The sequence below is a fragment of the Phyllostomus hastatus genome, unplaced genomic scaffold (genome assembly GCF_019186645.2).
Source record: "Phyllostomus hastatus isolate PE091 unplaced genomic scaffold, TTU_PhHast_1.1 phas_scaffold_555, whole genome shotgun sequence".
Classification (NCBI taxonomy): domain Eukaryota; kingdom Metazoa; phylum Chordata; class Mammalia; order Chiroptera; family Phyllostomidae; genus Phyllostomus; species Phyllostomus hastatus.
In genome coordinates, this window is record NW_025334036.1 from 7,263,708 (window position 1) to 7,277,953 (window position 14,246).

The following is a 14,246-nucleotide window of genomic DNA, read 5'->3' on the forward strand; positions in this document are numbered from 1 at the left end:
CATTTCCATCTCTAAATTGAAAACTATTTACTTAAAATATTTTCATTTAAACGTAAACACTGTTTTTTTGTTGTTATTTTTTAGGTTGACAATACAGAGCAGAAACTACTTTTTGAAAGTTCTTAGAAATGGTACATGTTAGGTTAAGCAAACCTTAATGATTATGAAGCTTTTATTATTTTAACTCCAAATGCCTCAATAATAAGGGTTTTTCTATCCTTCCATAAATCCCCAGGGTCTGCTTATCACAGGTTTTTAATTATTGGATGATGGCAGAAAAACTGTATCAAAAGTGGCATCCTTTTTACTGCTCGTGTTATAAAGGCATCTAAAGAGAGTTTATCTGCATATATCTCTTCCATCTCAATTTTTGAAGGATGCAAAGTCCATAGACATCTAAAGATTGCTACACCTGCTTAAGAATTAGTAGATCTCTTGAATGTATATTTACTAATTTAATATATCAGTAGACATACAGGGTGAGGCAAAGGTACATTTACAGTAGTTCATATTGAGAATAACACAATAATTAGTAAATAATAATACAAGAATAAACTGTAGTCACAACCGTAAGCCTACTTTTGCCCCACCCTGTATGGAAGCTTTGGCTCATGCAAACTAAGCCTTAAAATAAATGGGAATAAAAGGTGATACTTGATGCTCAATCTCTGATTTAATGAGCTAGCTACAGCACGGGCCAGCAAATGCACTCTTATTTCCATCCTGACTCTCTTTGCAGTGCTAATTAGTATCTGCAGAGGGTCCAAGTCGAGTCCTCTGGTATCCATAAAGTTTTCACAAACTAGGTCAGAATAATGGTGCCTTTCTGGGTGATTTAGAAGTTTCATTAAAGTGAAAGAAGGGGAAAAGGAGAAGGAATGCAGTTGCACACATATTTTCCCGGTGGGATGCCTGTGCTTTCACCAGGGGGCGATGCTAAAAGTTGATTGTATGTGTTTGTAATGTGTTCATTTTGAAGCTGGAGTTAATTAATTCTCAGTCACTTTTCCTCTGGTTGCTGTCAAAGCCTAACTGTCCTGTTGACTGATACGACACACTCTGTGAACGTTTCTAAGCGTTCCGTGAGAAAGGGGGCGATCCAACCCGAATGTTCTTCCTTCTAGGACTTCGCATCATTAAATGGTGCGGTAGAAAGCTGTTTGCATTTGTGACCCGTGTTTCTCCCCCTCAGAGCTTACAGAACTCCCTGAGGGACATGAAGGACGTGGGCATCTTACAAGTGAAGGTTTTGAAGGCAGTGGACCTCTTAGCTGCGGACTTCTCAGGTACACAACGTCCTCATTCATTTTTAATTTTTGCTTCTCTCTCTTCTTGGACATGATCTATGGCAGAGCAAGGTGTTTTCATAAGTGGAGGCATGTACACAGCAATCATGCTCTTCCAAACGGATAAGTGATTTTCAACCTTTCTTATCTCATGGTGCATGTAACTCGTCACTAAAATTCTGCAGCACACCAAAAAAATGTTATTTTTTTTTTGCCAACCTGGTAAAAAATAGGTATTACCTACCCTTTTTGCTCCAAAGTGACTTTTTAAAAAATCAGGTGCCTGTACACGCATATAAGGATTTCTGGTACCAAGAGTCAACTAATCAGACACCATCTTATTATGTGTATAAAACATTATTAACTGCAAAGTGGCCCCGTGGATGAGGTTTTGGGTTACTGTTGCAGAGAAGTGTTTACCGAATCAGCTTCCAGACTCAGCCTTTGCAGCTAACACTGTTTTCCACGAAGTTTCTCTTAGTGCTTCACTAACTGAAACTTTCAGACATTGGCTAGAGTAGATGTGCTTTTTGCTGAACTGTGCTTGACTGGGAAGAGAGAAATCCGGACCTTCTAGTGTCTGATTGGTAGGTGACTCTCCACCCCTCACCAAACCACTCCCCTGTACCGACTAACAACTTAGACACCTGTAAGACAGGTATTTTTTTACCAAGTAAATTGATGAGTACAAAGAATATTATATACAGCATGGTTCTATTGACGTGGTATTGCATGTTTATTTTTTTCTCATTTTTAGAATGTGGTCTTCTCTCTTCCTCCAGCAGAAATAATTATACTGAATTTATGTAACCTCTGAACTTTTGATAGAGTTTGAGGAAGCTCAAACTTTGGAAAAGAGAATTTTAATTTTAAACACTTTACAAAAACGATGGAGAATGTTAACTTCATTTAAGAAAAAAGTTTTCCCTCTCCCTCAGAAAATAAAACTATGGAAATAACCTCTTTATAAGCTTCAAAATAAAATGATCTTGACCTTAAGGAAATACCCAGTGAAAAATCCAAAAAATTTTTTGGCCAATACGAATATCTCAGGGTTGTAGATAAAAAACACTGAAATGACCACTTCTAATAGTCATTAATTAGTTAGAAATGTTTATAGTATCATATTGACTTGTGAAAATAATTCAAACATTTCTCATGCTCCTTTGGTATTAGTACTTGTGTCATCACTAGAGCACATTTAGAGTTATCTTCCAGTTTTACAGTGCAAATTATTTTTACTTCCATCTAAGGAAGTAAAAATACACACTACAGCACTTTTCAAACCTACCATTCTTGATATCTCAAGAAATTTTGTCTCAAGTCTATCTACCTATCTTGTTAATAAATTTAAGACTCTGATCTATCCGTGTCTCATTAAGAAAGACCTACCCATTTCTGCTACCCAAATGAGCCCTCTCCTAAACCTTGCTGTAAATTCACCTCCACGATGAATTCTTTGTGGACTTGAACCAGCCAGATTAAATTTCCTTGAACTTGAGTTTCCTCTTCTGCACCAATGTTCCTTACCTCCTAGAGGATTAAATGAGAACCCGCATCAAGCACAGCTTCTTGCACAGAATGGGCTCAGCATGGCTCCCTCGAGCCAGCACCGATCACCAGGAACCAGGATTGTCCCCGCTGTCCTGTGTCACTGGGCCATGGCACTTTTCACAAGGGTGGTAGGGGCATGCATATGTTGGATTTTCCTGCATGGGCCCTCTCAATAAAATATAGGGCTCAACAGGGAGCAGAAATGCACAGATGTGGAATATAAGAGATATAAGGAAATAGACAGAGATCAAAGATGGGACCACTCAGCCCACGGGCGGGGAACACGAGGGAAGTTTTCATGGAAAAGGTGACATTTGCTAAAAAAGCAGAGATTATTATGAGAGTGCCATAAAGGTAATGACCTGGTGGCGTGTGTCCATCAGGGCCTGGTTTGGCGCCAGGAGCAGAGTGCATGCTTAATAAATATTGGTCAGATGAACGACATGACCTCTAAAATGCGTTTATGACTTGTCACTTGACTTCTGTAACTCATATAAAGGTAAAATTATTTAAATGAGAAACCTCTACTTGCCGTTCAAGGAATGTAAATGGATTTTAAAGTGGTGTCGGAAATAGCAAAGGCTATTGAGTGCGAGGTGCTAAAACACCGTGAAACTCAATGGCCAGTGGTGTGACCGTGTCAAGGTGACATGGCTTCTGGATGTGGAAGAGGTCATTGAGTTGTTTTACCTGCACAAATAGGTGGAGCAGAGAGGAAAAGTACAGACTGAAGTGTGTACATGTCAGTTTGCTCAGTACCATTCAGGAACATTTGGGCATTTCATTTATTATGGGAAATCATTCTTATCCCAAGTAAAAGTACTTGTTATTGGAATTTTATGGAAAGGCCCTTTACATTTGGAAACTTTTCGGGGAAAGAAATCAATCCATAAAATATTCTATAAATGCCTAAATGTCTTTGTTCCTCCTTCTTCCTCTCTGCCTGTTTATTCTGTGATATTAATAAATGCGGCATTTTAATGAGCTTTGATGGAATTATCTTCAGAGGGTTGGTGCTGGGTGTTCTGTGGAGACACGTCGCTGGAGTTTCCAGTTTCTAGGAGGAAGTCTGGTCCTCATTAGCTGGGACAGCTGAGTGGGCAGGGGCCACAGCTCGCGGCCACCTGTGGCTGTGCACCACGGGCTGCCTGTCTCTGCCCTACTGCGGAGTCACCACGGGGCTTTCATTAAAAGTGTCAGACAGTTTCCCCGCAGCAAGTGCTGATGAAACGTCATGCTGGTGTCTCTGGAGGAGCAGCTCTGACACCTACTAACTGTCTCTGACAAACAGTTAAGTAGCTGTTTCAGCTTGGGCTGAGGAAGCCGGCATCATGTGCTTGAGCACTAAGCCCAGAGCACATGCCCCTTCTCATGTTCACGGCTGTTGAGGAGACAGTGTGTTCTTTAATACTGGCAGGTTCCTCCCTACCGCATGCCCTGCAAATCATTCCCAGAGTAAAGCGGTCTTTGTAGAGGCAAGAACTTTACAGATGCATTTTGGTGTCCTTTAGCTTTGGGCTGTCTAACATCTGAAACCCCCTTCTAGGGTGGGGTGGTGCCCATGGTATGTTTTGGAGCAGGGCTCAGAGCCCACTTGCATTCACGGAAGCTGAGAAGCCAGCCTGCCCTTTCTGAGCACTGGCAGTTAGGGCACGGATGCTTGGCTGGGCAGAAGCAGTCAGATGCCTCCTCCAGGGCCTTGACATCAAGTGAGGCAGTAGCAGACACAGAGAGTTCATACTGGAGGCGGCCGTCCTCAGGGTCCGGAGACAGGTGTGCCCATGGGGCCCGTTTTCCTGGGAAGCAGACGCCACACCAGACGTTTCCCAGTGTGAGCTAAGGACTGACATTCTAGTGCCTGTGTCTTCCTAAGCATTCCTTGGTTTCAAGTGCTTTCTCAAGCCCGATTAGGGAATGTTCGCAATGATTCTGAGAGCTGTTTAATATTATTTTAATGAATGCATTTTCTGCTACTTTTAGACAAGGGGCCATTTTTGTTGTTTGTAACTGACAACTCGGACTCATTCATTTATGTCCACGGGTTGATTGCTGCCTACTGGCCGATGAGATCATAGCACGGACTTAAAAGCTCTGGCCAGGCATCTAAGTGTCCAGGCTGCTAGTCAGTTGTATGGAATCTCCTGTTTCAGGCTGACCCTTAGCCATGCATCTGCTCTTCTTCTCTCTCTCTCTTTTTAGAAATATAACCTTCCTGCAGGCTCCTCACATGTCAGTCTCTCCAGTGATGTGTGGTATCTTCTGGTTATTAAGTGAATTAGATGTAAGTTCAGCGACCTGAATGGTGGGCCAGCAGGTCAAGAGGCCTGAGCACTCTCTGCATTAGGCCCTGGCCTGGGTCTCCTTGGCCATTTGCTGGAGGAGCATCTGTCCTTATGCCCCCAATTAATTTAGTGCGCGCAGCTTTGTAAATTGCCAGTGAGCTGCGGCGGCGGGCCATGTGTTCCCGTCCTACGGACATTATAGAGCCATTCATTCTTTCCCTGACAGCTGCACTTCTGGATCCTCCTGGCAATGCTAGCATAAGGGGAGAGAATCTGTACGTGGTAACTTTCTGGGTCCAGCTTTGGGTTTTGGATTTTCTCACCTTCTTTATTTTATTTTCTTTTGGAAGCTGTGTGAGATACCATGGAAAAAAAAGAGGTAAGGTGGGATAAGTAAGGGTTAAGCTTTATTTTTCTTTTTAAGGTAAAAACTTTGAGCTGACTTTTGGGAATTATACTTTTGCATGTTTGTGAGCACCAAAAAATGTGGCATAGTTTCTCACAATGTACTAAGTATGCAGGGATCATACACGTTTTCGGACACTCATCCCAAAGCAGTTTTAACTCCTAAATAGCCACGCTCATACTTTTTCTCACTTCTCTCACACCGTACGCAAGCCCGGAAGGGATCTAGGCTGCGGGTTGCAGGAGTTCTGATCTATATTAACTCAAAGGGAATTGAGGAGGGAAACGGAGATGAGCTCCTGTTTCCAAGCAAGCCACGAAAGTATGCTTTCACACATGGCAAGTGAACACGTGCTTCTAGACCCTCGTGTGGGAATGGGCGCTCCAGGCTGCACCTGGGTTGAGTGAGTGTCTGCCCTGATCTGTTAATGAAGCTAAACTTTCAACACTCTCAAGACCTGTTCTCCCAAATTCCCGCACAGCTCTTCTGTGTGGCTTGCTGGAAAGAGGGCACCCCTTCCTTCTTTCAGCCAGCACGGTTTTACTGTTAGAGAAGCATGTGGCTCCTGTCCACGTGGCCGCTGTCGCTTCTGAGATTCATGTGTCTCTGACCAATGTCTGTGTTCTCTTTCCAGGGAAGAGCGATCCCTTTTGCTTGCTGGAGTTAGGCAATGACCGGCTTCAGACGCATACCATTTACAAAACCCTCAACCCCGAGTGGAACAAAGTTTTCACGTTGTAAGTGCTTTAGTTTCTGGAATATGCGGGGGTGGGGGTGGCTTGAACGTAGAGACCAATTTTCCCTGATATGTTTGGGGCAGCCTAGGCTCTTGAGTGGAACTTGCTGTCCATTTTTATGTGCCAAGAATGAATTTTATTGTTTTTTTCCTTTTGAAAACCTTTTATCCCTTCATTTTTATAGACTTTAGTGTTAATAATAGAAGAGACCATTTGGAACTGCATGGGAGTGTTAAAGGAGGCATATAAAGCTGATCTTTTAGTGACTAAATTAATCTGGGAGTAAGTGGAAGCTGCCCTATATGCAGATGAATTCATTTCTGGGTTACAGAAAATTACAAATGCAGGCCCACCTTAAATTCAAGGAGCTTACATATTACATCCTTATTTTAAGGCCTGAAGGCTTATATTCTGCCAGAGTCTTTTGAAAACAAAAATACAGACGATCTGCGATTCCTCAAAGACTCCCAAAGGCTCCTTGCATTCCAGTTAATCTGGATGACCCGCTCTGTAGTGATGCCCTGCGCGCTTTCAAACTCAAGCATTTAGGAAGCTGAATGTATTCCCTAGTTTTCCGTAGATTCTGAGGCACCCGAGCATCCAGGTGTGGCCCCTGTTGAATCGGGGTGAAATAAATGGTGGCATTCTATCTTCCCAAGACAGAAGAAGTGCTCTGTCTGGATTATAATGGAAAGGATGAAGTTGGTTTTCAATGGTGTTGATGGTTCCCAAGCAGATAATTTCCAAGGATCCATGAGAAGTGGGTGAACTCTGCTAAGTGGGTTTGCAAATGGGCTCATGCCGGAATCTTTTATTGGCTGAAGATATTTCCAAGGACCACAGCTCGGCTCCAGTTTTCATTGTAGCTGATGTTAGGCTTTGGGTCAACATAAAACAATTTTTTTAAATATGATGGGATTTTTAGTATGTGGTATTGCAGTGGTAGGAAGCTTTCCAGGGACCTTAGCAAATAGTGATTTTGATCCCTTTTTTTTAAAGTAAATTCTTCATTAATTTAAATGCAGTCTTATTTTTGCTCTTTTCACTTGGAAGCTACTTTGAAATCACTCTCCTTTTACTCTCCTCCTTCTGTCCTCCCACCCTCACTTCCTCCTGTTTATTTAACAGTCCTGTTCTTGATGCACATTGACATGGAAAATGTCACCGAGTTAAGAAAGTTGACTTTTTTATATGGATGACTGAATCTTCTGTGATGGAAGGTTTGGGAATATAGTCAGTTTGATTTAATTTTTGGAATTTAATTAAATGGTAGTTTTATTCTCTAAGGACATACAGACTTAATTAGTGAAACCGTGTTTTCAGACATTCACGGTGCCAACTTCACGTGTGTGTTTTTGTATATAATACGTGCTATGTTTCTTGTCACAGTCCTATTAAAGATATCCACGATGTTTTGGAAGTGACAGTGTTGGATGAAGATGGAGATAAACCCCCTGATTTTCTTGGAAAAGTTTCCATCCCCTTGCTGTCCGTAAGTTACATTTGTCTATACACAGTGTGTGAGTCACTTTATAGTTGAAAAGTTTCTGTGGTCCGGCGTTCACTTGTCTTTGTCAACCAGGGTGAAAAATCCTCCTTCTGGCTCTGGCAAGAAACAACTGTTTTAGTCCTTATCCTCAAGTATTTTCAGCAGTTTCAGATATAAAGTAGCATAATTTTCTGTGTCAATCGAATATGATTGAACCAACCAAAACATTTTGTCTGGTCATTTAATTCACTCTCATTCTTTCCATCTTAAGATGGGAGTTCCTCTTTGGTTTCGAGAAATACTTATCTATGACTCATGTTCCATTTGTTAATAGAAACATATCTGTATTTCTGTATTACCTCCTTACTGCCCATTTCTTCAAAGATGAATTGCCGGTAACTGCATAGTTGTTCTCAGTTCTACTAAAGGTCCTACTCTCAAAGGTTGTATTTGTCTTCTTAGTAGTCATGTTTGCTTTCAGTTTCAAAAAATGCTTTGTGGAAGAAAGCAGAGAGCCTCTCTTGGAAAAAGAGGGCTGTCTCCAAATCCAGCTAAAAACCAACATGCCACAGTAAGCTAAGAGATGGATGTGAGGGGTGGGATGGGCAGAGGAGGGCAAAGGGGGAAAAATTGGGACAACTGTAATAGAATAAGCAAGAATAAAAAAAATCACAAAAACCTTAAAAAAAAAGAAACATACCCTATAAAATTCAGAGGAGAAAGCAGCAAAGAATGACCTTACATGGGCAAAGGAGGAGCATTTGGATCTGAATTCACCTGTTAATTGGACATGAATGTTTGTACCACATGTACTCTTCTTGAAGACAGAATTTCAGCTTTTCATCCAGCCATTAATACAATTTGTTGTGGCATCCTCATGGTCTCACCAGCCAATAAGGCCTTATTTATTTCCTCCCAAAGATGTATTGTTCCAAAGCTATTAGTGCACTATCGCAGCTGGAACAGCCTGTAATTTAACCACGAGATTAGACCAGCTCACTGATTTTTACAGAGGGGGTGACGCTGTACCTCTCCGCCTCTCTTCTGGTTCCGATCGCTTGGTTAATTTCTCCCCAAGTTCTCGTAGCCCTGATGTTGCTCGAAGAGAGCGGCGAAGCAGCTGCTCCTCTGCAGAGCCGGCTCCTGCCAAATGCTCCGCGCCGTCGGCAGCAGGCTCCGCCGGCTCTCAGGGAGGAGAGGCTAATTTGGGATTTCCTCCTTTTTCATTACAACTTTGTCAGTTATTCCTAAAAGAACACATGTAACAGGAACCCGGAGCAGAATTTTAGAGTGGCCTAAAGGGGGGAGAAACAAAGACTGTCCTTCACACACGTTTCCTTTCTTTCCTCTACGTATTTTTCATATTGCTTGCCTTGTTTTTGCAGGTAAATCTTTAGTAGCGTATTTTATTCCTTGCTGGGTGAATGCTTCATATAGCATATCTTTTTTCCCAGCCTCCCCGTTTTGCCTATAAAAGCTTTGTGTATTTGGTCTTTCTGTAACACCAACAAGTTCTCTGACTTTCCTCCTCTCCTCCCTTGTACAATATCCATGTGCTGTTGACTTAGATCTAAGAAATTACCTCCAACTACATCAGGTTTGGGGTTTCTCAACCTTAGCACTACTGTCATTTTCGGAGGGATGGTTCTTTGTTGTGGGGCTGTCCTTGGCATCGCAGGATGCGGAGCAGCATTCCTGGCCTCTACCCACTAGAGGTCAGTAGCATCCGCCCACCCTCCACCGTTCTGGCAATCAAAGATGTTTGCACACATGGCCAAAAGTTCTGAGGGAGGCAAAATCACCCCTAGTGGAGGACCAGTGGCAGTTTTCAAACTATATCCTCTAAAATGCAAGATATTATAAAATGGTCAGTGAAAGACTCGGTTTAAATTCAAGCAGCCCCCAGCCCCCTCAAGTTTTTTGAGGTCGATAATAAGCGGACCCACCATCTCTGCACTCATTGTGGTTGATAAGTATCTCCCCAGGGCCCAGTTTGTGCCAGGCATTGTCTTTAGATGATAATGCTCTAACCACAACTGCAGTAAACCTGTCTCCTCTCTTGGGACTTATATTTTGGTTGTAGGAGGCAACATACAACCCAGAAAATAAAAAATTAAAAAAAAAACAAGCAAACCAACAAAAATCCAAAACCATAGACAGTACGTAAGATGCTACGTAGAAGGTAAAGCAGGGGAAGGCACGGTGAGAATATGTGTGTGGGGCAGGGGTGCAGCTTGGCATGGGCTGGCCAGGGACAGCCTCACTGGAAAGGGGCTGTTTGAGCAAGAACATAAGGAAGTAAGAGAGAAAGCCATATGGATGTCTGGAGAAACTCTTCCAGATAGTCCAGACCTTTCCAAAAGCTCCTACTTACAGCTGGGCTGTCAAATTCCAGAGATAGCATGGCAGAGAGAATGGATGGAATGGAGCGAGCCAGGTGGATGACAGTGGACGTGGGACAAGAAAGGACACAGGATAGGGTGGCCTGGGAGAGAGAGGACTGAGTAAGATTCCGGGAGCTTGAAGTTTGAAAGACTGGTCCTTCTTTAGCGGTGAGGGAACACTACTTGAGGTTTTAAGCCATGCAGTGCGTGATTTGATTTTCATTGCTTGTTTCTAATATCACAGGCGTGGGGCGCACGGAGAAGTCAGCCCAGATCCAAAAGGTCTCTGGTGGGTAGAGGAAGCATGGCCATGGCCTGAGCCACATTTCCTGTTCAGGACTCGGGGGGCGGGGAGGCCCAGGAATGTTGAGCTGAGTAAGATGCTTTAGTGGCCATTGTGCACGGGGGCTCTTTCAATTCAGCTTCTGATTCCTGGACCAACACTTTAGGAAAGGGATCCTCTCTTTCAGAGGATCTATGTAGGATCTATGCAGGATCTTCTTCTGCAGCTCGCACTCTCCAGATGCACCAATTCTCCACCTAGTGTGTATATACAAATGTGATGTAAAAGATGACAAAGTGCTAAGTATGTGTAACAAGAAAAATTTTAAGCTGATCATTTGAAATTCACATAATTTTATCTTGTGATTTAGAGGGTATTTTAAAATTTACTTATTTAGACCTAGGGTTCTTTTTTAAAGATTTTATTTATTTATTTTTAGAGAGGGAAGGGAGGGAGATAGAGAGAGAGAGAGAGAAACATCAATGTGTGGTTGCTGGGGGTTATGGCCTGCAACCCAGGCATGTACCCTGGCTGGGAATCGAACCTGTGACACTTTCGTTCACAGCCCGCGCTCAATCCACTGAGCTACGCCAGCCAGGGCTAGACCTAGGTTTTTAAACATTTTATATCTGTCGACTAATGCTTAAGTAGCAAACCCTATGCTGTGCACCGATCATCTATTAAGTCATAAAATCTCTGACAACTTGAGGAGGCAGGTTTTGTTATTCTGACCTCATTTACAAATGAGGACACAGAAGCACAGAAAGGATTCTGTAAGCAATAGAGGTTGGAATTGAACTAGGCAGTGTCCTGTGGGCCTTAGCTCCTAAGAGGTGCTATCCCACCTTATTAAGAAAATACTGGTTGAAACTTCAGAAATAAGCATTAGAAAGATAACTGATAGATTCCATGTTCTGTGCCTCTTAGAAGAAAAATTTATTTCTCTGCTTGCTTAATATGAGAGAAAAATCATAAAAATGGATTCATCAATATAACATCTATAGGATATGGAACAGTATCTGATTATATCTTACTTTATATTTAAGAACAAAAATTATATTTCTTGGAGAAGAGTGTGAATAATTTTGTGAGAATACATTTTTTTTATGAACTGAAACTCAATTTACACTTTTGGAGAAAATGCAAAACTACCTTTTTAAATGTCTTAGCATAAGATAGAGAATGTTCTTCAACTTTGAATCTCTCTCAAAATGGTAATGTGCTAAGTGCCTTTCAGGCTGTTAGATAAGGAACCTGTTGTGAATTCACTACCTCTTTTAATCAGGGTGAATGTGCTAGATGAGTATTGGCTCATTTAAAACCCATGTACTGAAATCAGTGCATTTATTCATGGTGGCGAATTATCCAGACCATATATGTATGTTACACACACATCAGAAAGGAAAGAATCCAGGCTAATGAGCTATCCATATATATATATATATATTTGGATATTTCCTTTGTGTTCAACTTTTTAAAAAAATATTTTTAAAATTACATAGATATGCAAAATGTTTTACACCTAATTAAAAGAAGCAAACATGTGATTAGGATGAATTATTACTGAAGATTTCTAATATTTGCCCATTTCCACTTTAGTCCTTAAATCTTCTCATCAATAATATAGTAAATAGGCATTGGAAAACAGTACACATATTGTAGAGTTTTAAAATGTGTCCAGCATAGACGCCATCTCCTAATAATTATCGGATTCCATAGATTTACTTAACATTTCTATCCTCAACTAAGTGACCCTAATTTTGTCCTGAAAATCTGGCGGGATTCTTCCTATCTAATAGGTCCTTCTTTTTTATTTGAACATATGTTGACCCTCTCAGAATTATCTCATAGGCCAAATTGGGAAGGCTTTGAAAATCAGATTCCTGTAAAATAAGAAGAGCATTTATTTGTTATTATTTCCTGATATCTGCAGTGTGGTGAGGTGTTACATTTCAAAACAAATCCGAGCTCCCTGTGCAGGCCATGCCAGCGTGTGAATCTGAGATCAGGGGCACAGGCCTCACGCAGCCCCTGGCTTTCTGTGTGCAGCCACGTGCAGATAAACTAGCTGCACCCATGGCAGCTTCACTGAATCAGTTTTGTGGGACAAATCCTCTATCATTGCTCTTACCAAATAAATGTCCATGCAAATCTTCCTTTGCATTTCCAATCAAGTATGTACCTGGGTTTCACCTAAGAAGAGATTTGCACATTATAATGGAAACATTTATACAATCTTTTTCTGTTTGTTTGTTTTGTTTCTTTGTTTTTTTGTGTGTTTTTTTTTGACAAATCTTGGCCATGAAAATAAATAATACCAATATTTGACTTCGTATTAATAATTATACATGTATAACTACATTTAAAAAATTAAGGGTAGTCCCAATGTAGGGCTAAAAGGGTGATTTTTTTTTACCACAAATGTTCAACTCTCCTTCCTGCCTAATTCTGCTTCAATGTATTTATTGAAATAAATAAAGGAAGATAATAGAAGGCAAACCTCAGCCCAGGAAACTCTGCAAGGGTGTCTCTGAGGAGCTGGAGTTACCATGAAATGTATGTGGTATACAGAGTGGATGGCACTTGGTTAGGACAGACAGGTGAAGGGAAGAAGACGAATGGCCAGAAGGATTTCTTTAATGTTCCAGAACAGGAAGGTGGCATGTATAAGCCTGAGCATATCACGAGGCATGATATTAAATGTTGAATGGTTAGACTCTGCTATTAAGTGGAGAAACTTCTTACAGTGATTCAGAGTAAAATCTAGCTGCTGCCTCTCTGAGACACTTCAAACACAGTACTACAGAAATGGATGAGCAAAATAATCCCACAAATGTAAGGAAAAGATAAGTCAAACACACGAAGGAGTTTTTTATGGGTTAAAAGAGTCAATTTCATTACCAATGAGGTTATAACAAACACGAACCTTTTATGTGAATAATTTCCCATAGAAATGTAGATACATAAAAAGTATATGAAATGCAGGAACAAAAATTACAGAAGTCCCAAGTAGCTAATGCAGATACCAAAACTGCAACTATAGAATTTAACAATAAAATAGTACATATAAAAACTGTGGATACTGGCCAAAAGTACTATTCAGGGGAAATTCTTAACTTGAATGTTTTTATAATTAAGCAACAAAGGTTGAAAGTCATTTAAGCATCTCAACAAAAGGAGCTAAAATAAGATAGAACAAAGAAAATTAGAAAGGGATTAATGAAGATAAAAATTAGCAATAATGTAGAAGATATATAAATAGTGGATTTGATAAGTTCATGTACTAGTTCTGTAAAAAGTAATTAAAGACGCTAATGGATAATGTCAGTGACATTAAAGGTTTTCTATTTTAATCAATAAGGAAAGGACATGTCAACCTAGCAGAAAAGTTAATTTGAACAGGTAGACATCAGAATAGTTAAACTAATAATCATATGAATGGCTTATGCTTTATTCACACGTAATTATGATTATCAAGAGTATAAATGATGGAGCCAGACTGTTTGGGTTGGCCCCCAGTCTTCTTTCTTAACTGGCTGTGTGATTTTTGGTAGGTTACTAAACCTCTCTGTTTCTATTTTCTCCTTGATGAAATGAAGACAATTATCATAATACCTGCACTGGAGGTCTGTGGTGAGGATGTAAATGGTTTGGCAAATATAAAGTGATTACAGTATAGCACATAGTAAGCACATACAGTGTAAGCTGTCATTCTTCATCACCTTTGTTTGAGTAACTTAAATTATTAAATTATTTTAAGCAACCGGGTTAATAAATATAGTAAAGATTTTTCATTGATGGTGATGACGAAGTACAGAGATAAGA

General features: G+C 40.7%; 1 protein-coding gene across 5 annotated transcripts in view; it reads left to right on the forward strand.

The window, feature by feature from the left end:
- MCTP2 (multiple C2 and transmembrane domain containing 2) overlaps positions 1–14,246 on the forward strand; it is a 138,860-nt gene that overhangs the window by 75,454 nt on the left and 49,160 nt on the right. For all 5 annotated transcript variants that reach the window (XM_045824916.1, XM_045824918.1, XM_045824919.1 and 2 more), the window contains 3 exons: positions 1,193–1,286; positions 6,163–6,265; positions 7,655–7,757. In XM_045824916.1, coding sequence (XP_045680872.1) covers positions 1,193–1,286; positions 6,163–6,265; positions 7,655–7,757 — 300 coding nt within the window. The remainder of the gene's footprint in view (positions 1–1,192; positions 1,287–6,162; positions 6,266–7,654; positions 7,758–14,246) is intronic.